Consider the following 25,646-nt stretch of genomic DNA (forward strand, 5'->3'; position numbering starts at 1 on the left):
TCTGCTTCTTTTTAGATTTCATGGTAAAGTTCTAGGTAGCGACTTTGAAAATGAATCACACATTGTTTCTTAGATGCTGTAGGGCAAGTGAATTCATCTGAGTTCTATTACTTTGTGTGTGTGTATGTCATTCAAAATCCAGCTTTCCATTCACCAAACTCCCATCCACCAATCATCCATTCAAGAGGCATTTACTGGGTGCCTACCAGTTTCCCTGGTGGCTCAGACAGTAAAGAATCCCCCTGCAGTGCAGGGGACCTGGATTCGATCTCTGGGTGAGGACTATCCCCTGGGAAAGGGAATGGATACCCACTCCAGTATTCTTGCCTGGAGAATCCCGTGGATAAAGGAGCCTGGTGGGCTACGGTCCATGGGGTCGCAAAGAGTCTGACACGACTGAGCGAATCACTTATCGTGATCTAGACCTTGTGAGGCCCTAGAAATACAAGACAGTCAACTTGTCCTCGGGTTCCTCTGAGTCTCACACAGGAAACAAGGAAAGACTAAACATGGAGACCAAGAGGCGCATGGAGAGACGATTCCTACGCAAGATCTGCCGAGAGGTACGAGGTATCATGCGTGCAGGATGCCAGGGGCACAGGGCAGGGGCAGGTGCCCCCACTGAGAGTCAGAGAGATGCTCGGAAGAGGTGATGGACGGTGGGTTCTGAAAGATGAGGAGAAGCTAGACTGGGGAACTCGGATGGAAGGGAAGGGTCGGGACCGCGGTCCAGGCAGTGAGCCACACTGTGCCAAGGCATGTAGGCAAAAGAGCATGGCCAGTTTGGGGATGGGCAGGTGGTCCTTATGGTTACAGGACAACACACGAAGTGGGGAAGGGAGGTGGACCAAGGCTGGGAAACGCAAAGGCCCCACCGTGGAGGGATTTGAGAGCCAAAGTCAGGAGCAGAGCACTTGATGGGTGCACTAGAAACTACATAACGGCAGCTTAAGTCATCTGCTGAGACCCACACGGGTGCGTATTAGGAGCAGTGGAACATTCTGGGGTGATCTGAGGTCCCCAGCTGAGGCTGGGCAGTGTGAACTGTGAACAGACCTACCTAATACAGTGTCTTCAACTCCTCACAAAAGGGAATGTGCCTTATCCATCCTTATAAACACCACACCTCGTTCCTTTTGTGCCCGAGGCCTAGTAGATGCCACCCAAAATGTCTCTTGGCCAGATGATTGACTTAAAATTTAAACACAAAGCCAAACTACCCCACATTGTCAAGGGATAAAGCGGTGTTATCCTACGGTATCCAGTGGGCAGAGATTGTCTGTTTCTACTGTTGACAGCAGATGAGTGAAAATGGCACATCCCACTTACGGCCAAGGCAGAAATTCGCGGGGGTTTCCTTTAAATGCTTATGGACAGGGTTTCTGCATTACCAACCTTCATTCTTTTTATGGGATAGGAAATGAAACAGACGTCAGTTATTTCAGTTTCAATTTTAAAGTCTTATCTTTGAAGCTATTTAAAGAAAATAAATCCTCCACACAGTAAACATTCACATATAAGAACTGCATATAAGAAATCTGGGATGGTGGCAATTTCAAACCCTGAGTTAGAAAGGGTTTTCACTTTGATGAAATGGAAATAAAGAAGGAAAGGACTTCTGGGTGTTCTGACCAACTGGAGCTCTTCTCGTAAGCTCTGAACACAGGGGAATCTGATGAATGACTTGATCCCACCGAGAAGAAAGGACCAGAGACTCTACAAGAGCGTGCTTGCAAAGAGAAGGGAGCTCCACGTGAATGTATCTCACTGGAAATCAGTTAAGGGCGGGGGGGTGTTACACGCCATTTCCCAAATAGGGAAACAGGCTCAAAAAGGTCAAGTAACTTTTCCAAGGTCATACAGCTAGCAAGCAGCAGTCTTCATATATATACTTTTGTCTGTCTGACCCTTACGCCCAAGTTAAACAAGCTCAAGACTTACATTCCAGTCATGTGAAGCCAACTTATTGGAAAATACCCTGATGCTGGAAAAGACTGCGGGCAGGAGGTGAAGGGGGCAGCAGAGGATGAGGTGGTTGGATGGATCACCCATGCAATGGACATGAACTTGAGCAAACTCCGGGAGACAGAGGAGGACAGAGAGACCTGGTGGCGTGCTGCAGTCCAGGGGGTCTCAAAGAGTCAGACACGACTTAGCGACTGAACAAGTAACTGCCTAGAGTCCATCCATACCCCCAGTTTTCTCCATCCTTCTCTGATGCTACTCCTGGATGGGACCACCTACTCATCTTTCAGAATCAATTCAAGAGCCAGTTCTTCCTTGGAGACTTGGCCTTCCACCCCCACCATCCAACAACCTCTCTGTTCTTTGTGCCTGGAGTCAGACTGTGGGTTCTAGTTCCTTCTCGGCCACTCACCTGCTCTGCGACCTTGGGGAAGTACTTCCCTAAGCCTCAGTTTCCTCACCTGCAAAATAGGGCCAACAAGAATTCCATAAAGTTGTTGTGAGCATTAAAAAATAAAATAGCTCCTTGCCCAGAGCACAGCAGCATTCCTGGCAAGCAGGAAACACTTGGTGATGTTAGCTAGCATTTTGTGCATTGCTGTGACTGGGCAGATGTCTCTCCCAGCAGAGTCTTTTTTCTTTCTCCCCTACTAGACAGTGATCTCCTTAAGGATGATGGATACCTAGTGTCTCATAGATGCTTGTGGGATGAACCGTGAATAATAGCCGAAGGAGGATCTGGCGCGGTGGGGGGTGAGGGGGCTACTGATGAACTCCACAGGCATCAGTGACCTGGACGCTCATTGACCTGGACCCCTCATGCCTCTCCCAGGGCGCCTGGCCTTCCGTGGACCAAGCTCTTCAGGAGATTGGAAGGACAGCCTGTCTGATGCTGTGTTCAACAAATATGGTACAGAACACATGGCCTGAAATCCCACCTGCTTCTCCCCATTCTAGATCTAGTGTTCCCTCCCAAAACCACACTGGTTGAGGGGCGCCATCACCCCCATGATAGTAAATTCCTCCGCCTCCAGGAGACGGTGGACACATTCCTGAAACACACCACCCAGTTTCCGGGACTCCTAACAACCGCTCACTCTGCAGGCCTGCTCCTAGCCCGGCCGCAGCCAGGAGAACTACCCCACGGACACAAGGTCAGCAAGCCCTGGCCTCCCGGAGGTCAGCAGGGGCATCCCGGGCATGCAGGGGAAGCGAGGCCGCACGTGGTCAGGACGCCATCCCTGCTCTGCCTCCCCGAGCCTCCGCTCTGCTCTGCGGGGACCAGCGAGCCGGCCAGAGCGCCCCCGGGCACCACGCCCCTCCGGCCTTGCCGTGCTGGAGGTGGCCGAGGGAAAGCAGGCAAACTGACAACTCAGATTAAAGGACAACAGCCGGTACGTGGCCGCTGCAAAAGCATCAGGTCAACAGAGTCCCCAGCAGCGCGCTGCCAGCTGCTCCAGCACCGTCATCCGCGTTCACATCTCTGGAGCTGGGCCCTGTGCTTCGCCAGCTCCTTCCTCTAACTGGGGGAGCCGCCTCCTTGTAACCCCTCCCACGGGCCGCCCGGAGAGCGATTGGGAATTTCAGGCCAAGTTGGGTGATCATAACTGCTTACCTCCTGTATTGTTTAATTTTGTTTCCTGAAAGACAAAGCTTATTGAAATTTCAGATGTCTGAAGTATTTAAAAATCTCCTACCCCTCCTTTCCAAAGCAGGGTGCATTGATGTTTAAAATTCTTCCTCTGATTTAGAAGGCCCTGGATTAGTATTTGCCCAGGTAAAATGTCTGACTTCTTCTTCCGATGCTGGGTGTGGCTAGTGAAATTTCTGGCTAACTCTGTTGAAACAACTCTTCAGGTGACTTTCTGAGGCTGGAGCCAAAAGCCCATTTCCTCAGAAGGATGGGAGAGCTTTTAAAGTAGTTTTTATAAATAAAATTATTTTCTTTCCTCTTTTTTTTTTTTTCTGCTGCCCGGCATGTGGAATCTAGTTCTCTGACCAGGGATTGAGCCTGTACCGTTTGCACTGAAAGTGTGAAGTTGTAACCAGTCTGGACCATCAAGGAAATCCTAGTAAATGCATTTTCTTATTGCTCAACTATTTTGCAAATATTAGGTGATAAGAGTACTAGGAAAATGTTAGAGCCTGGTTCTAAAATGAAGAAATGAAGCTTTATTTCTCATTCTTGGTGACCACTGACCAGGCCAGGTCTTGTCATGGAAGCCCTGTGCACTGGTTTTGGGCTCTGAGTTTGAGAGTCTGCTCAGCCATGACCTGCCAAGTGGTCCTCAGCTGCCCCGAGGGGTTGTGGATGGGAGGTTGGCTTCTACGCTGACCACCTTCCCCGTGAGACCCACGGGTCCCTCCCCAGGCTCTTCTCACGGGCCTTGCACACCCCTCCAAGCCAGCACACCTCTCCCTGCCAGCTTCACCCACCAGCCTGTGACCACTACCCTAGGAAGGGGGCCACAGCTCCATGATGGAGGTCCATCGCCTGGCACACTGCCAGGAAGACAGAATGGGCTCAGAAAGTGCCCTGAACCAATCAATAGGTGAATGAGGGATCGGGTGAGAGGAGGCAAGAAAGGGAAATGGCCACCGAACCAGAATGCATGAGCTTGGGAAGCCAAGTGGTGTTAGGAGGACTGTGAGTGAGAGGAGAGAGCCAGATGGCATGTTGCTCCAAGGCTGGAGGACAAAGATGGACACATAACGGGCGCTTGGTAAACTACGACAACAAACACTGACTGGGCACTTTCTGGCTGAGGCCTTGGGCTAAGCCCTTTGTGTGGGTTACCTCTCTTTCCTCACACCGGGCTTCCCAGGTGGCTCAGTGGTGAAGAATTCACCTGCAGTGCAGGAGAGGCCAGAGACATGGGTTTGATCCCTGAGTTGGGAAGATCCCCTGGAGGAATAAATGGCAACCCACTCCAGTATCCTTGCCTGAGAAGTCCCGTAGACAGAGGAACTTGGTGGGCTATAGTCCTTGAGGTCAAAAAGAGCTGGACATGACTTAGCAACTAAACAACAACAACAAATCCTTACATTAAACCCTACAAGGAGCTGACAGAACTTTTGGTGAAGGAGATTAAGGATCCAGTGAGAAACACTGACTTCTCTGTCAAGGCAGGAAAGACATGATCCAGTTCCTATCCATATCACCATTCTATGAGACAGTACTGTTTGCAGCACCATGGATGGACCCAGAGAGGGTTATCCTAAGTGAAGCAGGTCAGACAGACAAAACTAAATATCATAGGCTGTCACTCTTTTGTGGAATCTAAAAAAAATAGTGCAAATGAACTTATTTATAAAACAGAAACAGACTCACAGACGTAGAACACAAACGTATGATGGCCAAAGGGGAAGGGGGTAGGTTAGAGATGAACAGACCCACATCACTGTATACAAAATAGATAAACAACAAGAACGCATTGCATAGTACACGGAACTATATTCAGTATCTTGCAATAACCTAGAATGGAAAAGAATCTGAAAAAGAATATATATATATAAATGCATGTACCGTATATATTTATGAATCACTTAGCTGTACACTTGAAACTAACACAAATTTTAAATCAACTATACGTTATTACAAAAATAATTTTTAAAGTATCATTGTACATTCTTACTAGAGAGACACTGTTTTGCCATGGAGCACATAAGTTCTAGAGTTCCAGTTCCAGTTCTGCCATTTGGGGGCATAAAGCTGGGTGGCTGATTTTATTTCTATCCCCTGTGCCAGCTCCTTTATGGGAAAGTGAAAGTGTGCACGGTTTCACATGGGCCATTGTGGAGATCAGCTACGTCAGGACAGCCTGCAGTACTTCACTTTAGGTGGTAGCCTTGGAAATGCATCTCTCTGTTGCCCCAAACCATACATGGTTCCCTATGTCATTATCAGCAGAGGGCTTGATGCCATTCCCTCTCTGCTGGTATGATGTCCTTACTCTTTGCAGTTCAGTTCAGTTCAGTTCAGTCTCTTAGTCGTGTCTGACTCTTTGCGACCCCATGAATCGCAGCACGCCAGACCTCCCTGTCCATCACCAACTCCTGGAGTCCACCCAAACTTATATCCATCGAGTCGGTGATGCCATCCAGCCATCTCATCCTCTGTCGTCCCTTTCTCCTCCTTCCCCCAATCCCTCCCAGCATCAGAGTCTTTTCCAATGAGTCAACTCTTCGCATGAGGTGGCCAAAGTACTAGAGTTTCAGCTTTAGCATCATTCCTTCCAAAGAATACTCGGGGCTAATCTCCTTTAGAATTGACTGGTTGGATCTCCTTGCAGTCCAAGGGACTCTCAAGAGTCTTCTCCAACACCACAGTTCAAAAGCATCAATTCTTTGGTGCTTAGCTTCCTTCACAGTCCAACTCTCACATCCATACATGACCACTGGAAAAACCATAGCCTAGACTAGACGAACCTTTGTTGGCAAAGTAATGTCTCTGCTTTTAAATATGCTATCTAGGTGGGTCATAACTTTCCTTACAAGGAGTAAGCGTCTTTTAACTTCATGGCTGTAATCATCATCTGCAGTGATTTTGGAGCCCCCCAAAATAGTCTGCCACTGTTTCCACTGTTTTCCCATCTATTTCCCATGAAGCGATGGGACCAGATGCCATGATCTTCGTTTTCTGAATGTTGAGCTTTAAGCCAACTTTTTTACTCTCCACTTTCACTTTCATCAAGAGGCTTTTTAGTTCCTCTTCACTTTCTGCCATAAGGCTGGTGTCATCTGCATATCTGAGGTTCTTGATATTTCTCCCGGCAATCTTGATTCCAGCTTGTGCTTCTTCCAGTCCAGCGTTTCTCATGATGTACTCTGCGTATAAGTTAAATAAGCAGGGTGACAATATACAGCCTTGGCGTACTCCTTTTCCTATTTGGAACCAGTCTGTTGTTCCATGTCCAGTTCTAACTGTTGCTTCCTGAGCTGCATATAGGTTTCTCCAGAGGCAGGTCAGGTGGTCTGGAATTCCCATCTCTTTCAGAATTTTCCACAGTTTATTGTGATCCACACAGTCAAAGGCTTTGGCATAGTCAAGAAAGCAGAAATAGATGTTTTTCTGGAACTCTCTTGCTTTTTCCATGATCCAGCAGATGTTGGCAATTTGATCTCTGGTTCCTCTGCCTTTTCTAAAACCAGCTTGAACATCTGGAAGTTCACAGTTCACGTATTGCTGAAGCCTTACTTGGAGAATTTTGAGCATTACTTTACTAGCATGTGAGATGAGTACAATTGTGCAGTAGTTTGAGCATTATTTGGCATTGCCTTTCTTTGGGATTGGAATGAAAACTGACCTTTTCCAGTCCTGTGGCCACTGTTGAGTTTTCCAAATTTGCTGGCATATTGAGTGCAGCACTTTCACAGCATCATCTTTCAGGATTTGAGATAGCTCAACTGGAATTCTATCACCTCCACTAGCTTTGTTCATAGTGATGCTTTCTAAGGCCCACTTGACTTCACATTCCTGGATGTCTGGCTCTAGGTGAGTGATCACACCATGATTATCTGGGTCATGAAGATCTTTTTTGTACAGTTCTTCTGTGTATTCTTGCCACCTCTTCTTAATATCTTCTGCTTCTGTTAGGTCCATACCATTTCTGTCCTTTATCGAGCCCATCTTTGCATGAAATGTTCCCTTGGTATCTAATTTTCTAGAAGAGATCTCTAGTCTTTCCCATCAAAAGACTGCAGACGTGGGGACCAGTGAAACTTGCTGATCCTACGGTGAAGGTCACCATTTTACTGATGACAACAGAGGAGCTGGGTGGGTGGAGGAGGAGGGAAATTCAGCATTTATCACTCTGTGTTAAATGCAGCTGAAATATGTAATAGTCTGTTCAAGATCTCAGCAGAGATTGAGCGACCGAGTCTAGGATGGACGCCAAAGTCCCAGATTCCTTGGAGGTGTCAGCTGAGGACATGTAGTGTGGGACTTCTCTATCTGCCTAAGGAGAGGCATCATTAGATGGGTCAAAGGAAATCTCTCCCGGCCCCTGACAAGACGAAATGCTGGGTGGTGTGGGGCCGCCTTCTGAATTCCTGTGGCTGGCACAGCACTGAATACCCCCATGTCCTACCCACTCTGTGCCAGCAGCCCTTACGGGAGCCAGTGCTGAACGCAGAGCCTGGAGGTTGGGGAGAACACAGCCTCACCTATCCCGCTGAGAGCTCTCTCCTCTGACCCAGCCTCCTGGGCAGACCCTGGTTTCCCTCTGAGCAGGAGCCAGGGGGCCGTTCAGTGGAGAGCGACCTGGCTGAGGGCATCCAAGATGGCAGGCGTGTTGGCGTGAAGTGGCAGGGAGTGAAGCTGACTCTGGGTCTTGCCACAACAGCTGGATTTGGTTCTGGGGCCTCTAAACCGAATAGAAGAAGACTCTTCTTCCTTTACTCAGGACGGAGACCTTGCTATCCTCATGTTTAATCCTTTTGGGGTTCCTGGTCTGGTAGCCTGGCCAGCCAGTTGCTCCAAGACCTGGCTCTCAACTAACTCTCTCCCTCTTCTCCTCGGCCCCTCCGTTCACATCTCAGCATCACCAACTGCTCGGAGTCCCATTCCCTAGCCTGTGCCCCTTCCGCTCCCTCTGATGGAAAAGGCCTTCCTCCTCCTTCCTTTGGCTTTTCCTTATTCATTCTTTCACACTCTATGCAGGCATCACCTCCTCCATGAAAACTCTGGTTGATTCACCAGAGGTGTCTATCTTGTACTCCCATAACTCAGTCTGGAAACTTCTATCATGATATTCACCCTTTCATATACAGTGATCTCTCTTTATAGATCTCTCTTTATAAACCCTCATAGGGGAGGGTTTCTTTGTAACGGGTGCCATGACTTTTGTCTTTGAATCTTCAGCATCTAGTTCAGCGCCCATCACATTGCAATGAGGGCACAATTTGGAAACATTTGTGAAAATCATTCTTCATTTACAGAAGTATTACCAAAGCATTTCAACATGTAGAAGTATGCAAACGAGATTGAACTTAGAGGACAGCGAATGCAAAGTAAGATTCACAAGCCTGCCCTTAAGGATAAATTTTCTAGCCTTCAAATTTGCTAATATCAACCATTTTACTATTTTTGAGCTGAATAGATCCAACAGCAGAGCTGTTGTCCTTCTTGTTTAATTGACATTTTTAAAAGCTTAAATGTGAATTTACTATGAATCTGATTCTTTCCATCTCTCAGAATCAAGTGCCAAATAAATGAACACGTTCCAATGCTTTCATCTAATAGTAAACATAAGTTTTCAGGTAGATAAAAAGGAAAAGAAACAATGGCATAAACACTCCAATGGGGTGGGCCCCTGGAGAAGCAGGGTGATGTGGAAGCCAGCACCTCAGAGGCAAAGGGATGTGGCCCGTGGCCACTGCCTTCCTGTTGGTTCTGGAAGGCAGTGCTGGCTTTATGAAGGAGACCGTATCCTCTGCTTGCAGCGTGGTGACTGCCACTCCACACTGAAAACCAGCACTGACATATAGACACCGTGCACATGTGTGTGCAAGGTCGCTTCAGTCGTGTCTCACTCTGTGCAGCCCTGTGGACCGCAGCCCACCAGGCTCCTCTGTCCACAGGATTCTCCAGGCAAGAATACTGGAGTGGGTTGCCTTGCCCTCCTCCAGGGGATCATATATACACCACCCCGTGTAAAACAGACAGTTAGTGGCCATCTACTGTGCAGCACTTCAGTGCTCAGTAATGCCCTAGAGGGGTGGGGGTGGGTGGGAGGGGGGCTCAGGAAGGAGGGGGTATATATACACACACAGCTGATTCACTTTTTTGCGCAGCAGAAATCAACGCAATATTGTAAAGCAATTATACTCTGATCAAAAAGTGAATTTAAAAATATAAGTAACACTGATTTATAAAAATGAGTATAGAATATTTAAAAAAGAAGCAGTGTGATGTTTGTTACCCTGACCAACTATGTTACTGTAGTTGTTACCATAGACCAATATAAAGATGTTTGTTACCAGAGACCAACTCTGGAGGCTGCATGATGTGGGCAGAGAGTTTTGCCTAACATTTAATTTTTTTAAAATAAAAATTCACGCTATATCTAAACCAGAAAACTGATTACATGTTACACAGAGAGTCCCCAGCCAGCCTTAGAAATAAATGTCTGTGTTCCAGCACCAAGGTGAGTTTTTTCAGGGGACCCTCACTGGAAGGCACACTGAGCCTCCTTAGGAGTGAGGAGTCCCTGGACGTAGACACAGAGACTATGAACTCAGAAACAGTACATTGGTGACTTGAGATAATCAGGAGGGACACAGCACCGAGGCATTTGATGAGAGAGACATTGCCAGCCTTTGAATAATTCATTCTGGGAGTCATATAAACATAGAGAAGATGCTTAACCCTGACAAAGTCTTGGTTCAATCTTTCAGCTTTTTGTTAGTTAAATCCAATCATCCACTGATCACACACACACATGCACACTCCATGGTATAAGACATACACATTGTGCTACTATTCACAATTGCCAAGGCCTGGGTACAACCTACATGTCTATCAGTAGATGAATGGATAAATAAGATGTGGTACACATATACCGTGGAATATTGCTCAACCACAGAAAAGAATGAAATAGCATCATTTGCAGGAACATGGATGGAGCTAGAGATGACCGTACTAAGTGAAGTACGTTAGAAGAAGAAAGACAATACTTCTTAGAATAGAAGTAATATCACATACAGGTGGAATCTAAAATAAGACACAATGAATTTATTTACAAAACAGACTGACAGCTATAGAGAACAGCCTTGTGATTGCCAAAGGAGAGATGAGTTGGGAGTTTTGGATCTGCAGATGCAGACTACCATACACAGAATGGATAAAAGACAAACTCCTACTGTACAGCACAGGAACTGTGTCAATATCCTGTGATAACTATAAGGGAAAGAATACAGAATGAGAGAGAATGTGTATATATGTATAACTGAATCACTTTACTGTACAGTAGAAATTAACACAACATTGTAAATTAACTATACTTGAATAAGATACATTTTTAAAAGACATATGTATTGTGCTATATCGGAGAAGGCAATGGCACCCCACTCCAGTACTCTTGCCTGGAAAACCCTATGGATGGGGGAGCCTGGTAGGCTGCAGTCCATGGGGTCGCTAAGAGTCGGACAGGACGGGGTGACTTCATTTTCATTTTCACTTTCATGCATTGGAGAAGGAAATGGCAACCCACTCCAGTGATCTTGCCTGGAGAATCCCAGGGACGGGGGAGCCTGGTGGGCTGCCGTCTATGGGGTCGCACAGAGCTGGACACGACTGAAGCGACTTAGCAGCATTGTGCTATATTACCTCATTTTAATTCCTTGGTTCAAGATATGTATAAATCTCTAAAACACTTTTCAAACTCAATGGGAAATATCCTCAGCCCATTGGTCTTACCCTGAGGTAGTTGAGGGTGAAATTTGTCAGCCCCATCCTGGTGATGTTTTTGGACAGCTGATCCAAGACCTGAGGATCTTGTGCCTAAACAGGAAACAAAAATCAAATATTTTATCCCTGCAAGATGGTATCAAGGACGTCCTGACTGTGCTACTGCTGCTAAGACATGCATCTTGTCAGTTTTCCTCAGAGGGTAGGTTGCTGGAGATAATTTGTTTTACATTTTGAAGAAACTTGCATATAACGCTCAAGGTCACCTTTGGATCAACGGTGCAAGACTCATTGCCAGGGAGAACCGAACTGAGTCAGATGGGAGAAAGGACTTTACATCCTCTGTGAGAGGCCCTGGGTCTTCCAGAGGAGGGTTATTAAGCCCGATCAGGACACCTCCAGGTCCTTGGCACCCCCTTAACCCTGAGGGGAGGTCGGGTCTGGATTTGGCAGAACCATGTTTTAGGGCTTCCCAGGCGGTGCTAGCAGTAAAGAACCTGCCTGCCAGTGCTAATACAGAAGATGTGAGAGACTTGGGTTCAGTCCCTGGGTGGAGAAGATTCCCTGGAGAAGGAAATGACAACCTACTCCAGTATTCTTGCCTGAAAATTAGCATGGGTAGAGGAGCCTGGCCAGGCTACAGTCCATGGGGCCGCAAAGAGTTAGACATGACTGAAGTGACTTAGCACACAGGCATGCATGCTTTAGGACCGGCCTTTGCTGTGTGTTATGATAATAGTTTTTTTTTTTTTTAAAAAAAGATCTTCACACCCGTGATGGATTCATGTATGGCAAAACCAATACAGTATTGTAAAGTAAAATAAAGTAAAAATAAAATTAAAAATAAATAAATAAAGATCTTCAAATTTCTTATTCTAATCTCTATTAATTATTTACTGACGTTATTTATGGGAGGAGGACACATTTTTATTTTATTTTTGACCACATCATGAGGCATGGGGGAATCTTTGTTCCCAGACCAGGGATCGAACCTGATACCCCTGCAATGGAAATGTGGATTCTTAACCACTGGACCACCGAGGAAATCTCATGTCAGTGTTTGTAGCAGCTTGGAGTTGAGTCCTATATTTGAAAATTTTGGAACTGCCATGAAATATATTAATACATATATATTAAAAATGTCTAACTCTCCTCCCCGTTAAGCTGAGGCTAGAAATAGATGTCCGCAACAACTTTCATCTGGAAGAACTGCAAAGGTATGCATTCTATTTTCAGAAGTATCAGCCACATTAAAAATATCAAGATGTCATGTTTCATGGGCCAACCCCAATGTTCTGTTTGGCGAGAAAAGAAAATAAATTCTTTCTGGATTCCATTGTAAGGTGAGTCTCTTAGTCATTGCTCTTTCTTTCTGTTTGTTTTCCCTTCTTTCTTGATAGATATAAACTATTGCTAAACAGAGGAAGTCTTAAATAAACATCTCCTTGCCTCTGGTTCTGCATTCATGAGACTATCTAGGTTATATCAACATCTTAATTTATTTTTTTTCTGTACTTAATGCAACCAATTGGCTTTGTGTATATAAATTAAAAAAAAAAAAACGAATGTAGGTGAAAATAGCTTGCCACTTTTCATCTCAATTTCTGAAATGAGGGTCCTCTGTAGACATGCGTGCGTGCATGCTAAGTCATTTCAGTTGTGTCGGACTCTGCGACTCTATGGACTGTAGCCCACCAGGCTCCTCTGTCCATGGGATTCTCTAGGCAAGATACTGGAGTGGGTTGTCATTCAGTACTGGAGTGGGTTGCAATTACAATTGTAATTGTATTCTCTTTTCACCACATCAGGCTCAAATCTGATTTTGCTCCAAAGCATTTTCCCAGAAACTGCTGGATCATGTATTCTGGAAGAAGCATTTATTAAGTCAATGCCTGCTGATTCCTTCTTAAGGGACTGACCTGATGAGTTTCTGTCAAGTCTTACCATTAAAACATCTCTCTAGATTGGCATCGAATCCACCCTTGCACCTTCTTGATGTCCAACCAATTTGATATGATTTACAGCCAAATGCAATCAAGAGGAACCCAGGTCTTCCTCGGGTTTCCAGCGCCGTGGTTAGGAGGTGTGTGGACACACACCCGAGGTATGTGAGCTCCACATCTTGTCAGATGGTTCCAATAAAAACTGGAGACTGTTTTTCCTACTCCTTGTTTTGTTTCTCTCATTTATACACAACAGGTTTATTAGCCCAGGCTGAGTGGTACTTGATAACAAATGCGTGGAATTTAAGAAACGTACAGACTGTTTATTGAGGTAACCTCCATTTGGAGTTTAAAATAATAAAGCAGGAAAGGAAATAGTCTCACAACTTACCAAACTCAGAAACAAAGGAGGGAAAAGGGGGCCTGTGGATGAAAACGGTTGAGGGGAAAACTCAAAATTTAGAGTTAATTGCCTGAAGTGTGAAGTTTCTGGGAGCTTTTTCATAGTGAGAAAACAGGGCTTCTCTTTTCTGGGTGAGATGAGGAGGGGAGGAAAGGGAAGAAAGTGAAATAGAAATTAAGGTACTTACGTGCATGGCTAGAATGCTTCTTGGGACTAACTCTCTGTATTGTCTAATGGTAAAGTGCCACGTTTTTATTCTCATGAGGTCGTCAAAGGTGAACTCCAAAATCAGTCTGCCTTCTGTACACACCTGGAAGGGACAAACAGGGAGCTCAGTGGTTATGCACTTGGGGATCGCGACGTTTTTGTAATTCACATGTCAGCCGCTCAACGCGGTCTCCCTGACTCCTCTTGGGAGGTGCTCGATCTTAGCAAAAACGTGGCACAGGGAAGGTATCAGCTCTGAAATTAATGGGGTCAAAGGTCAGCACAGCAGCTCACCAGCCACGAGCTACTGGTAACTCAACTAGTTTTGGCAGAAACTCCATGAGCCCCTATTTCTTCATTTGTAAATATGCAGACAAAACCCATCTTATAGCAATGCTATGTCAAACACTCCTGGTAAACTGTGTCCCCCATAACATTAACATGCTTTCACCTCCTTTCTCCTCCACTTTCATCATCCTTCTAGAATAAGAGTTTGAGCTCTGTTCTAATCTCGGTTATCCTACTCTGGGAGAAAGTACCTAATAAAAGTATTCCTGTGTAAGTATGAGTTACTTCAAGGTCATCCAGGCAGGAGGAGAAGAGGACGACAGAGGATGAGATGGTTGGATGGCATCACCGACTTGATGGACATGAGTTTGAGCGAGCTCCGGGAGTTGGTGATGGACAGGGAAGCCTGGCATGCTGCAGGCCATGGGGGCACAAGGAGTCAGACAGGACTGAATGACTGAACTGAGCTGAACTGAAGCATAGGAAGTTTTCGTTTCCAAAGAGAAATGTCAGAGGGTGGTGCTTAACCCAAGGTTGTGGGTTATCAGTTATGGATGTTTGGAAAGAAAAGTATTTTAGAGCAAATTCTTTGAATCACATTCTATTAGATATGACGAATTCTGCTTGTATAAAGGGCCAGGCTTTGGAGAACCAAATTAATCTAAGATAAATGTATACTATTAATGAAATATAGTGAGTCTTATAGAGTGATCAGTGACAGGGTAGCATTTTTATCTGCTTTTGAAAGTCAGATGATTTTTGGCATGCAGTTCATTTTTCTTTTTTTTTTTGGCAGCTTACAGGATCTTAGTTCCCTGACCAGGGATTGAACCTGGGCTCATGGCCGTGAAATGGCCAAGTCCTAACCACTAGGCTGTCAGAAAATTCCCTAGTTTCTATTTTATTCACATTTCTCCTCACTGTTGTACTGTGTGCTTAGTTGCTCAGTCATGTCCAACTCTTGTGCAACCCACTGGACTGTGGCCTGCCAGGCTCCTCTGTCCATGAGATTTTTCAGGCAAGAATACTGAAGTGGGTGGCCATGTCCTTCTGCAGGGGATCTTTCCAACCCAGGGACTGAACTTGCATCTCCTGTGTCTCCTGCACTGCAGGCAGATTCTTTACCTACTAAGCCATTGGGGAAGCCTTTTTTCACTGTTAATGACTTTGAAATGAAAGAAAATGTGGGGAAGTCTTACACTACTCATTCTATCTCACCTCTAAGATGGGAAGCAGTGACAGTATATTGGTCCAGTTTAAATAATTGCAGCTCGTTATTCAGCCCATGTTTGTCTAGAGAAGCAGTACAAAAATAGGAGGCTTTCGCACCAGAAAGTCCTAGATTCCAGTCTTGACTCTGTTTTCCACTTATTTTGCAACAGATGCCCTAAGTTTCAGTTTCCTCATCTGCAGAATAAGGATCAGAATACCCTTAGATAGGGACGTTGGGAAAGTATATTAGGTGAAATTTTATATATAGATTGCCTAGTATTGTTGCTGTTGTTTAGTTGCTAAGCCGTGTCCGTGTGACCGCATGGACTATAGCCCACCAGGCTCCTCTGTCCACGGGATTCTCCAGGCAAGAATCCTGGAGTGGGTTGCCATTTCCTTCTCCAGGGGATCTTCTTGACCCAGGGATCGAACTCGTGTCTGCTGCATTGGCAGGTGGATTCTTTACAGCTGAGACAGCACGGAAGCCTGCATGGTATTGCACTTGGCAGTAAGTGATAGTTTAAAGATGGAAGACGTGCAACCAAAGAACTCGAGCCTTAGAGCAGGGGTTGTTGTAATGTCCCGTCTGAGACCTGGGGGCTTATGAGCAGTGCATCGGGGGCTCTTCTGGGAAGAGCTAAGCCTCCACCTAACCCTGAGATTCCCACTTACTTTCTTGATTCAACCAGAACAGCTTCAGTTTTATCTGTTTTAAGTAGTGGACCTCTGATCAAGCCTGTCTCGACAAAGATTTCTTAGACTAAAAAAAGTACAAAACTTTGGAAATCATTGCACTTACACTTAAAGAAAAAATAACAGTCAACTGAATAGGGAATATGATCATTTTAGAAATAGTCTAAACTATAGTCCATGAAGATAATTAGCAATGTAAATCATTCTTTTGAGCGTCCCAAGGCGGCGGTAGTGGTAAAGAACCTGCCTGCCAATGCAGGAGACATAAGAGACACGGGTTCAATCCCCGAGTCAGGAAGATCCCCTGGAGCAGGGCACAGCAACCCTCTCCAGGATTCTTGCCTGGAGAATCCCATGGACAGAGGAGCCTGGTGGGCTACAGTCCATGGGGTCAAAAAGAGTTGGACATTAGTGCAGTGACATGGCACAGCACATCAACCTTTTATGAAATCTTAATAATCACTTCAAATGTCTTTTCAAATGAGTCAGTTCTTTGCATCAGGTGGCCAAAGTATTGGAGTTTCAGCTTCAGCATCAGTCCTTCCAATGAATATTAGCATCAGTCCTTCAATGAATATTCAGGACTGATTTCCTTTAGGATGGACTGGTTGGATCTCCTTGCAGTCCAAGGAACTCATTTGAAAAGACCCTGATGCTGGGAAAGAATGAAGGTGGGAGGAGAAGGGGACAACAGAGGATGAGATGGTTGGATGGCATCACCGATTCAATGGACATGAGTTTGAGTAAACTCCGGGAGTTGGCAATGGACAGGGAGCCCTGGCATGCTGCAATCCATGGGGTCTCAAACAGTCGGACAGGACTGAGCGACTGAACTGAACTGAATAATCACTTCCTTCTTTGGGAATTTTATACCCCAAACCATCATTTGTTGAATTCCAACTATGTCCTAGGCACTGGGTTAGGTGCTTTCGAGTCTCTCTAATTTAAAGAACTATTTTCTTTAAACAAGAAAAACACCAAGTGGAGAAGAGTTAGGAACCTGTTGACAGAGTACCACTTAAGAAAGATGCTTAAAAAAAAGAAAGAAAGATGCTAATAACACCTGCCATTTCCATTTCATCAAAGGCCTCAGAAGCACTGCAGATAATTATTGATAATCTGGGTGAAGGCCTCTGACTCAGATCCAGTTGGCACAAGCTGTGGGTAATTCCAGGCATTTGGGCTCCCTGCCCTCAAACTCCTCGACTGAGTGGTCTTCAGGGCCTTGTTTCTGGATCTTTGCCATGAGAGTCGAGCACAGTGAAATGGGGGAAGACTTCAGCGTCCCCACACCACTCCTCCAGAGCCTTGCCTATCAGCATCAGACTTAATTTACCAAGATTTTCCAAAGAGTTGCGTGGAGATTAAGCCACACAATTCTTCCCTGAGTGTTAACAAGACAGAAGCCACTGGCAGGGGAGGCTTTCCCAGAAGAGAGATGACTATAGCCAGACATGGGCAGAGAAATGTCTTGACAATGCAGGACAGGGATATTTGGATGCCATAATCCTTTTCTTTTAAAGAGAGGGGGTTATTGGCTGTTTAAGCAAATATTAGCCCAGTTAAATGTCATGCTTTTTTTTATTATCTAATCTATTTGTTTTGTGTTTATGAGACACAAACCCAAGGCAGAGAGAGGTTCTGGTTTACTTCTACAGGAATGGAATTTCATAAAGGGAAGGCCTGGATGGAGTTCTTCTGATGAATTACTCAGTTGGAGAATCTCTAAGGCCATGTTCAACTGTGTTCTTTGTTTACTGTGATGTAGCAAACCACCTGAGGACTCTTTTTGCCATCAAACTGCTAAGGGCCTATGAAAAGAAACACCGCCACAGCCTTGGGCTCCTCCTTTCTCAGCTAAAACCAAGGACTCAGGTTTATCTGGGACACAGCATGCGCAAGAGAGGAATCCTGAGAACTGAATCTAAATCACTTGTATTGAGTGTTTTCTTTAAGGGAAACTAAATGACTGAAGTGGCCTGGTAGTCACTCAGTCGTGTCCCACTCTTTGTGACCCCATGGACTGTAGCCCGCCAGGCTCCTCTGTCCATGGAATTCTCCAGGCAAGGACACTGGAGTAGGTATCCATTCCCTTCTCCAGGGGTCTTCCCAACCTGGGGATTGAACCCAGGTCTCTGGCATTGCTCCTCTCTTTAGCATCTGAGGAGCCTTTGTGACTTCTTTGAATGAAAGGATGGGAGACAATTTGATCAATGCTGACCTTCCCCAAGCAGTTCTTCCCACAGCCTCCTCCCACCCCCTGCCCCCCTCATGGAGGTCAAAGGAAACTGAAGGTTTTGTGATTTATTTTATTTTACATGCAACAATGATGCAGGATATGACACGCTTGGGGCTGACGCGCGGGGATAACCCAGAGAGATGTTGTGGGGAGGGGTGTGGGAGGGGGGTTCATGTTTGGGAATGCATGTACACCTGTGGTGGATTCATGTCAATCTATGCCAAAACCAATACAGAATTGTAAAGTAAAAATTAAAAATAAATAAATAAATTAAAAAAAAAAAAAAGAAAATGAAATAGAGATGCTTAAGAAAAAAAATATATACATATATATATTCTTTGTTTGGAATAGTTAAAAAAAATGAGCATAGCTTACGAAGAGGAATTAATGTTTCTTCTTTTCAGAAAAACTCTGCACATTCCTCGTAATCAATACAATTAATGTAGCTTTTATCTAAAGTTGGTCTTTTTTTTTTTTTTAAAAAAAGCTGCCTTTCACTTGGAATCCAAATTCAAAAGGGTCCCCAATTAAGAAAACATTTTCTGTTGTGCTGAATTCATGTTACTGTGAGCTCTGACATTTTGTTTCTGTGGTAACCAAAATCAGCTGATTAGTTGGCATGGCAACAGAAAAGATGTAATCCCAGCAGACACACTCTAATCAATGCCCCCAGCACAGATGGTCTCCGGAGGATCAACAAGAAAGAGGCTGGCAGGCATTCAGTGCATCACGTGTTGGCTTGAGAGTAGGCCAGGAACAAGAGAACTAAAAAAGAACATTTCTCAAACTAACCCGGAGCTTTTTAACCCTTTTCTTTCTTTGCCTAATTGTAAGGCAATACTGACCATGTCGTTGTATAACAAAATGATTCTCATGCAGCTTTTACAAAATATAATATGTTTGTTAGATGGGAGTGTTAATTTAATTTTTCTTGGTCTTTATGCTTAGAAGAGTATGCATGGACTAAGGCTTTTAGATTAGCAGTTGCATAAAGCTCAGTGTATCTTACTTGGAAATGCTGCACATGTAAATCCATAGTGGTTTAATTGTTAAGTTGTGTCCAACTCTTTGTGATCCCATGGACACCTTTGCCCCTCAGGCTCCAATGTCCATGGAATTTCCCAGGCAAGAATACTGCAGTGGGTTACTATTTACTTCTCCAGGGCATCTTCCTGACTCAGGGATTGAACCCCGGTCTCCTGCACTGCAAGAAGATTCTTTACCTACTTAGCCACCAAGGAAGCTCATATGTAAATACATATATATACAATTATTAGAGTGATATACTCATTGATGTTATAGTAATTCCATTAGAGTCAGGATGAGAGCATAAAGGGCTTTCCAGGTGGTGCTAATGATAAAGAACTCGCCTGCCAATGCAGCTGGATTTAAGAGGCACAGGTTCAATCCCTGGGTTGGAAAGATCCCCTGGAGTAGGGCATGGCAACCCACTCCAGTAGTCCTGTCTGGAAAATTCCATGGACAGAGGAGCCTGGGCAGCTACATTCCATGGGGTCACAGTCAGACACGACTGAGGGCTGAGCACACACACAAGAGTATAACATAGTAAGAATGATGAACCAACTGTCAGAGACATCAGTGAGGGTTCATATTGGAACAAAGTGAAAGTTACTCATGTCCGACTCTTTGCGACCCCATGGACTGTAGCCCGCCAGGCTCCTCTGTCCATGGGATTCTCCAGGCAAGAATACTGGAGTGGGTATCCATTCCCTTCTCCAGGGGATCCTCCTAACCCAAGGATTGAACCCAGGTCTCTTGCATTGCGGGTAGATTCTTTGCCGTCAGAGCCACCAGGGGAGTCCAGGAATACTGGAGAGGGTAGCCTATCCCTTCTCCAGTGGATCTTTCCAACCCAGGAATCAACCTGGGGTTTCCTGCATTGCAGGCGATTCTTTACCAGCTGAGCTACCAGGGAGGCCCACACTGGTTGGTATTTCCATGGTACTTTTCCACAGTAGTAAATAATTTCACAGTTAATAATTGAGATAAGGAAAGACCATAGCCTATGTTTATAGAAATGATAAGGTGTCCAATAATGGCTGTAATTATGTCCAGTTTGTGAACCCCAAAATGATGCAACATGTATCTCAGAGAGGGTCCTTTCAGTATCGGCCAGAATTCACATCCTCAAATATAATTCAAGGGTCTTTAATTCTGAAAACCTTGGGGATTGCTCTTCTGATTATTAAGCTTTGTTTCCAGTTTGATTCAAAGTTGAATACAGAAAAGAAAGCTTTCAGAATATATGTGTAAAAACTCTCATTACAGCATCTATAGTGTTCCTAGGGTCAGGAAATTGCAAAACATGCTTTGTGGTCCTGAGGAATATTAAATATTACTGTTGATTAAGGCTGTGGCTGATTTTTGATTCACCAGTTGACCGCATTTTCATAAAAGCAACTCAGAAATGCAGAGTCAAACGCTATTTGGAGAATTAGAGTTTATTGATAGTCTAAATTAGAACAATGCAAAAATGCCTACACATAATATACTAAGTGATACCATGTACTAATAGCAGGCTCCCCTTTAAAAAAAATAAAGCATCAGCTACCAAACTGTTTTTCTTTGGAATTCTGAAAGGTCATTAGCTTTCTGATTTCTACTAAATCACCATATTATTTCATTACACAAAGATGAGTTATTTTTAATTAATATAAGAACAAAAGAAAAATTGGAAAGATTCTTTGGGTAGTATAATAATCACCCAAGGAGCAAAAAAAAAAAAAAAAAAAAGAGAGAGAGAAAAAATGAAACGCTTTGGAATATTCTAAAAATAAATGTGCATAATTAGCATCTGGACGAAGGCCACACAGCTAAGCTACATTTCCCAGAAAGTGATATTTTTCATCACAGTATAGAAATATTCATTACCCGAGCTGGCAAAAGTATTGCCACGGAGTAGAGTCAGATGGGTGATCTAAATAATTAAAGCTTGAAACCCAGAGAGCTGAGTTCAGGAGAATGTCCCCGTGTGGGAGTGGGTGCCATGTGAGAGGGAGTGCTCCAGCAGGGAGGAGGAGGCAACGGAGGAGAACCTTGGTTTCTTAATTTGAATGGTAAAAAAAAAAAAAAAAAAACCACCTTATCAATTCATAGGAAGAATGGGATTCTTTTTGATTTAAAACCAATCTGGCATGCACAGCATATCTTCAGAACAACTGACTATGTTCATTTCTGAAAAAAGTTTCAGTCTGAGAAAGAAATGGAGGAAATATATGAAAGGCTCATTGCAATATGCATTTTTATTTTCAGTGGCTACAGGCTTGGGAAGTAGCTCCTTCATTACAGCCAAGTTTAATTATCACGGGTTTCTTTTTTCTGTGAAAGCATAAGGAACTGGTGTGTTTTTCTTGAATGACCTAAAAGTAACATGAGTTTTACTGTGGCAGTGGCTCGCTTGTGTCCGACTCTTTGTGGCCCTGTGGACTGTAGCCCGCTGGGCTCCTCTGTCCATGGGATTTTCCAGGCAAGAATACTGGAATGGGGTGCCATCTCCTTCTCCAGGGGATCTTCCTGACCCAGGGATCAAACCCGTGTCTCCTATGTCTCTTGCATCAGCAGGCGAATTCTTTACCACTAGCGCCACGTGGGAAGCCCAAAAGTAGCCCCGTGTATGTGTGTGTGTTAGTTGCTCAGTCGCAGAATACTGGAGTGGGTTGCCATTCCCTTTTCCGGGGAAAGTAACAGCCTACACAAAGGACACTGAAGCAACAGAAAAAGGATTTCCCTTCAGTGCTCGGGCTTTATAATGCTAGAAATGGCTCCTGTATCCACAAGGTGATGTAAATGTTTGGTGTCTTCAAAAATAAGTGAGTCATGGACAAAGTAAACCATCACCCAGGTGACCATTCCTTTCCACACAGCAAAACTCTCAAGACCAGCACGCCCCAACACATGCAGTGGGAATCTTCCTTATCCCAGACTGACAGCTTTTCTCTCCGCTCAATGGTTAAAAAGGGAAAATGGGAAAAACCCTCCTCCTGTTCCACATTTAAAATGTCTGTGGATGATAATCAAGATACCATAAACTCAATGGCATTGGATGATTCGTTTTTGCATTTTCTTTGCCTGTGGTTTTTAACACCCCTGTGGGCACCAGAAAGGTGAAATTGCACCAAGATCAAAGAATACTTTAAATAATAAATACTTTATATCTACTCTTTCAGCAAAATAGTGTGTAAGTAGCAGACACATCTTCAGTTTTATAATTTAGGCTTCCACAATTAACCCTGATAATTCAGCTTCTCTTAACTATAAAGAGAAGGTTGTCATTTGTGTTTTCGGCTAAAAGAAAGAACTGGTCTTGTTGATGTTACAAATTAGTTTCACACTGAGTCTTAGTCAAAATGCAATGAACTAGTGTTCATTAAAATAAACTTCCATTTGCCAGATTCTTTGACTAAATATTTATTCTTACTAATTTTTCTGCTTGGGAGATGATATAAAGGGATTGTCTATAGTGTTCCTTTTTATACTTTTGTATTCCTTAAAGATTATGACTAGTTGAATTGTGGTTTGTTGATTTTCCCCCTGCTTCTTAATATTTGAATTCAGCTTTAAAAACTTTAATTTCAGTAACAAAGCACAAATACTGACTTCACAATAATAGAAGAATGTTCTTTTAGTTGTAGGATATCCCTGAGTATCAAAACCAAAGTTCTATGTAATGTATATCATCATGGGCTATAGTGAATTATACATAGTATCTTTCGAGTGGTGTATATTTGAAAGTTACTAATAGTCTTTAACACATTACTGACCAGAGACATATTAACACCACAGGCATTAGTTTCTAAAAAAAAAAATCCCCCAGTCAATAATGTGTTAAAGGGCTTGTCATAAGAAAGAGATTTTAAGCATGTGTAGCGGCTGGATGGCATCACTGACTCGATGCACACGTGATGGACAGGGAGGCCTGGTGTGCTGTGATTCATGGGGTCGTAAAGAGTCAGACACCACTGAGCGACTGAACTGAACTGAACTGAACTGAGTGATGGATGGGGGTCTTCCCTGGTGGCGCAGACAGTAAAGAATCTGCCTGCAATGTGGGAGAGCTGGGTTCGATCCCTGGGTCAGGAAGATCCCCTGGAGGAGGGCATGGCAACCCGCTCCAGTATTTTTGCATGGGAAATCCCATGGACAGAGGAGCTTGGGGGGCTACAGTCCATGGGGTCGCAAAGAGTTGGATACGACTGAGTGACTAAGTACAGTGATGGATGTTAACTAAACTTATTAGTAATCACCTCACAATATATACATATATCAAATCAACATGTTGTAAATGTAACACAAATACACTGTTACATATAAGTGGTATAAGTGTTAGTTGCTCAGTAGTGTCGACACTCTGTGAATCCATGGACTGTAGCCCGCCAGACCTCTCAGTCCCTGGAATTCTCCAGGCAGGAATAATGGAGTGGGTTGCCATTCCCTTCTCCAGGGGATCTTCCCAACCCAGGGATCAAACCTGTGTCTCCCACCTAACAGGTAGAGTCTTTACCAGAGAAGTCTGTTAAATGTCAATTATATTTCAATTAAAAAAAAACACACCAAAATTGTAATTTAGTAGCCTAAGTTTGATAGGCAGCCAAAACTCTCTTCTCTTTCTTGAAGGTTTATCCTGTTTGACTTTCTTGGGGTCTGTATCAAATGCACAGGGCTCCCCCAAAGAGTCTTGCCAGGTTACAAACCAAAAAGATGACCTCACAGGGCTGCTCGTATCTGACATGTGAGAGATCAGCTTAAAGTTCCAGAAGAAAACCCTAATTAGTATCCTGCAGCACACCCAGAGAAGAGCAAGCCTTGTCGCCGAGCCCAGCCCGTACCTTGGTAAACATGGGCTTCCCATGCTGGGTGACCATCACGCACTGGTCGCAGTCCACGGTGATGGATGAGTTGTGGTAGGACTCTTTCGAGTGTTTGAGAACGTAATACAGGTCAGTCACCCCTCCTTCAAACACAGTGCTAAAATAACGAGGGATGAGGGTCCTGCCGATAGCTGGAAGAGACACACAGAGAAACAAACCATTAACAATAATGTTCGGATCGTCCCATATACCCCACACCACGGCCAGACCTCCAACTGTATACAGATCATACCAAGAGGCAGAGTTTTTCTCCTTACCAACTGCCATATCCCTTACGGCTTACAGCTAATAAAATCGAACCTATTCACGAAGAATCTATGCAGTCATCTCTCCAGATGTGGCGTCCATCAATAATGTAAGAGTTAGCACTTTAAACATAAAGGGGGAAATGCCGATGACTTTTGACCTCATGGATATTCTCTAAGTTAACGTATTTTCCAAAAAATAAAACATATCCAATCCACTTGGACTTTTCAATGGATTGCACGCCAGTTACTCAATCATGTTTTATTATTAGTAGTAGTCATAGTAATGTAAGTTTTGATAATGTAATGCTTTGTGGGCTATGAATTAGTTTTGGGCTTCACTCGCTCATTGGATCTTCAGCACAAAGTCAAGAGACTAGGGAACTGTAGGAAGCACAATGATTATCATAAAAGAAAAAGTTATTAGGAATGTTTGAAAGTCACGTGACTTATGAGTAGATAACTGGGGTCTCTAACGTCAAATCTGCAAATGCCCATAGAAGTTTGGGACGGACATGTACACACTGTTATATTTAAAACGAGTAACCAGCAAGGACCTACTGTATGGCACAGGGAACTCTGCTCAACGTTATGCGGCAGTCTGGATGGGAAGGGAGTTTGGGGGTGAATGGATATTCTGTATATGTATGGTTGAATCCCTTTGCAGTTCACCTGAAACTATCACAATATTGTTAATCAGATATACTCCAATATAAAATAAAAACTTAAAAAACATCTGTCTACACTGAAACACTTTCCAACACCATGTCTCAAACTGCTTTAATGAATGGATATCTTTAACAAGTGATCCCTATCTGTATACAAAGAAATCCATACCTACGTGAATGCACACTGCTCTATCTGCTTCTGGAGTTGGAAGAAAATCTCTTTCCAGAATCAAAGGGCCATCTTAAGAAAACTTGATACCTTCTACTTGGTCTAAATTGGTCTCTTTCATTCTCCATGTCCTGTCCTGTCCCATTGTAGTTTGAGGGATACGTAAGTAGCTGGGTCTCTCTGATATATGATGCTTAGAAACAGCTAACAAGCCATTGCTTTAGCAGAGATTTTAAATCCTCTTACACTGAAAATCCCAACTCATAATATCAGGAATTTTGCCTACGTGCAGATTTTGAGGCAAAGTACTAAACCAC

At 44.1% G+C, this 25,646-nt stretch overlaps 1 protein-coding gene across 10 annotated transcripts in view; it reads right to left on the reverse strand.

Moving 5' to 3' along the window:
• The window catches only part of LDB2 (LIM domain binding 2), a 451,984-nt gene that overhangs the window by 60,461 nt on the left and 365,877 nt on the right, over window positions 1-25,646 (reverse strand). For all 10 annotated transcript variants that reach the window (XM_040237572.1, XM_040237567.1, XM_040237566.1 and 7 more), the window contains exons 3-5: window positions 24,206-24,378; window positions 13,908-14,030; window positions 11,384-11,467 (exon numbers count right to left, since the gene is read on the reverse strand). In XM_040237572.1, the coding sequence (XP_040093506.1) occupies window positions 11,384-11,467; window positions 13,908-14,030; window positions 24,206-24,378 (380 nt within the window). The remainder of the gene's footprint in view (window positions 1-11,383; window positions 11,468-13,907; window positions 14,031-24,205; window positions 24,379-25,646) is intronic.

Source organism: Oryx dammah, unplaced genomic scaffold (assembly GCF_014754425.2).
Source record: "Oryx dammah isolate SB20612 unplaced genomic scaffold, SCBI_Odam_1.1 HiC_scaffold_3, whole genome shotgun sequence".
NCBI classification, from domain to species: domain Eukaryota; kingdom Metazoa; phylum Chordata; class Mammalia; order Artiodactyla; family Bovidae; genus Oryx; species Oryx dammah.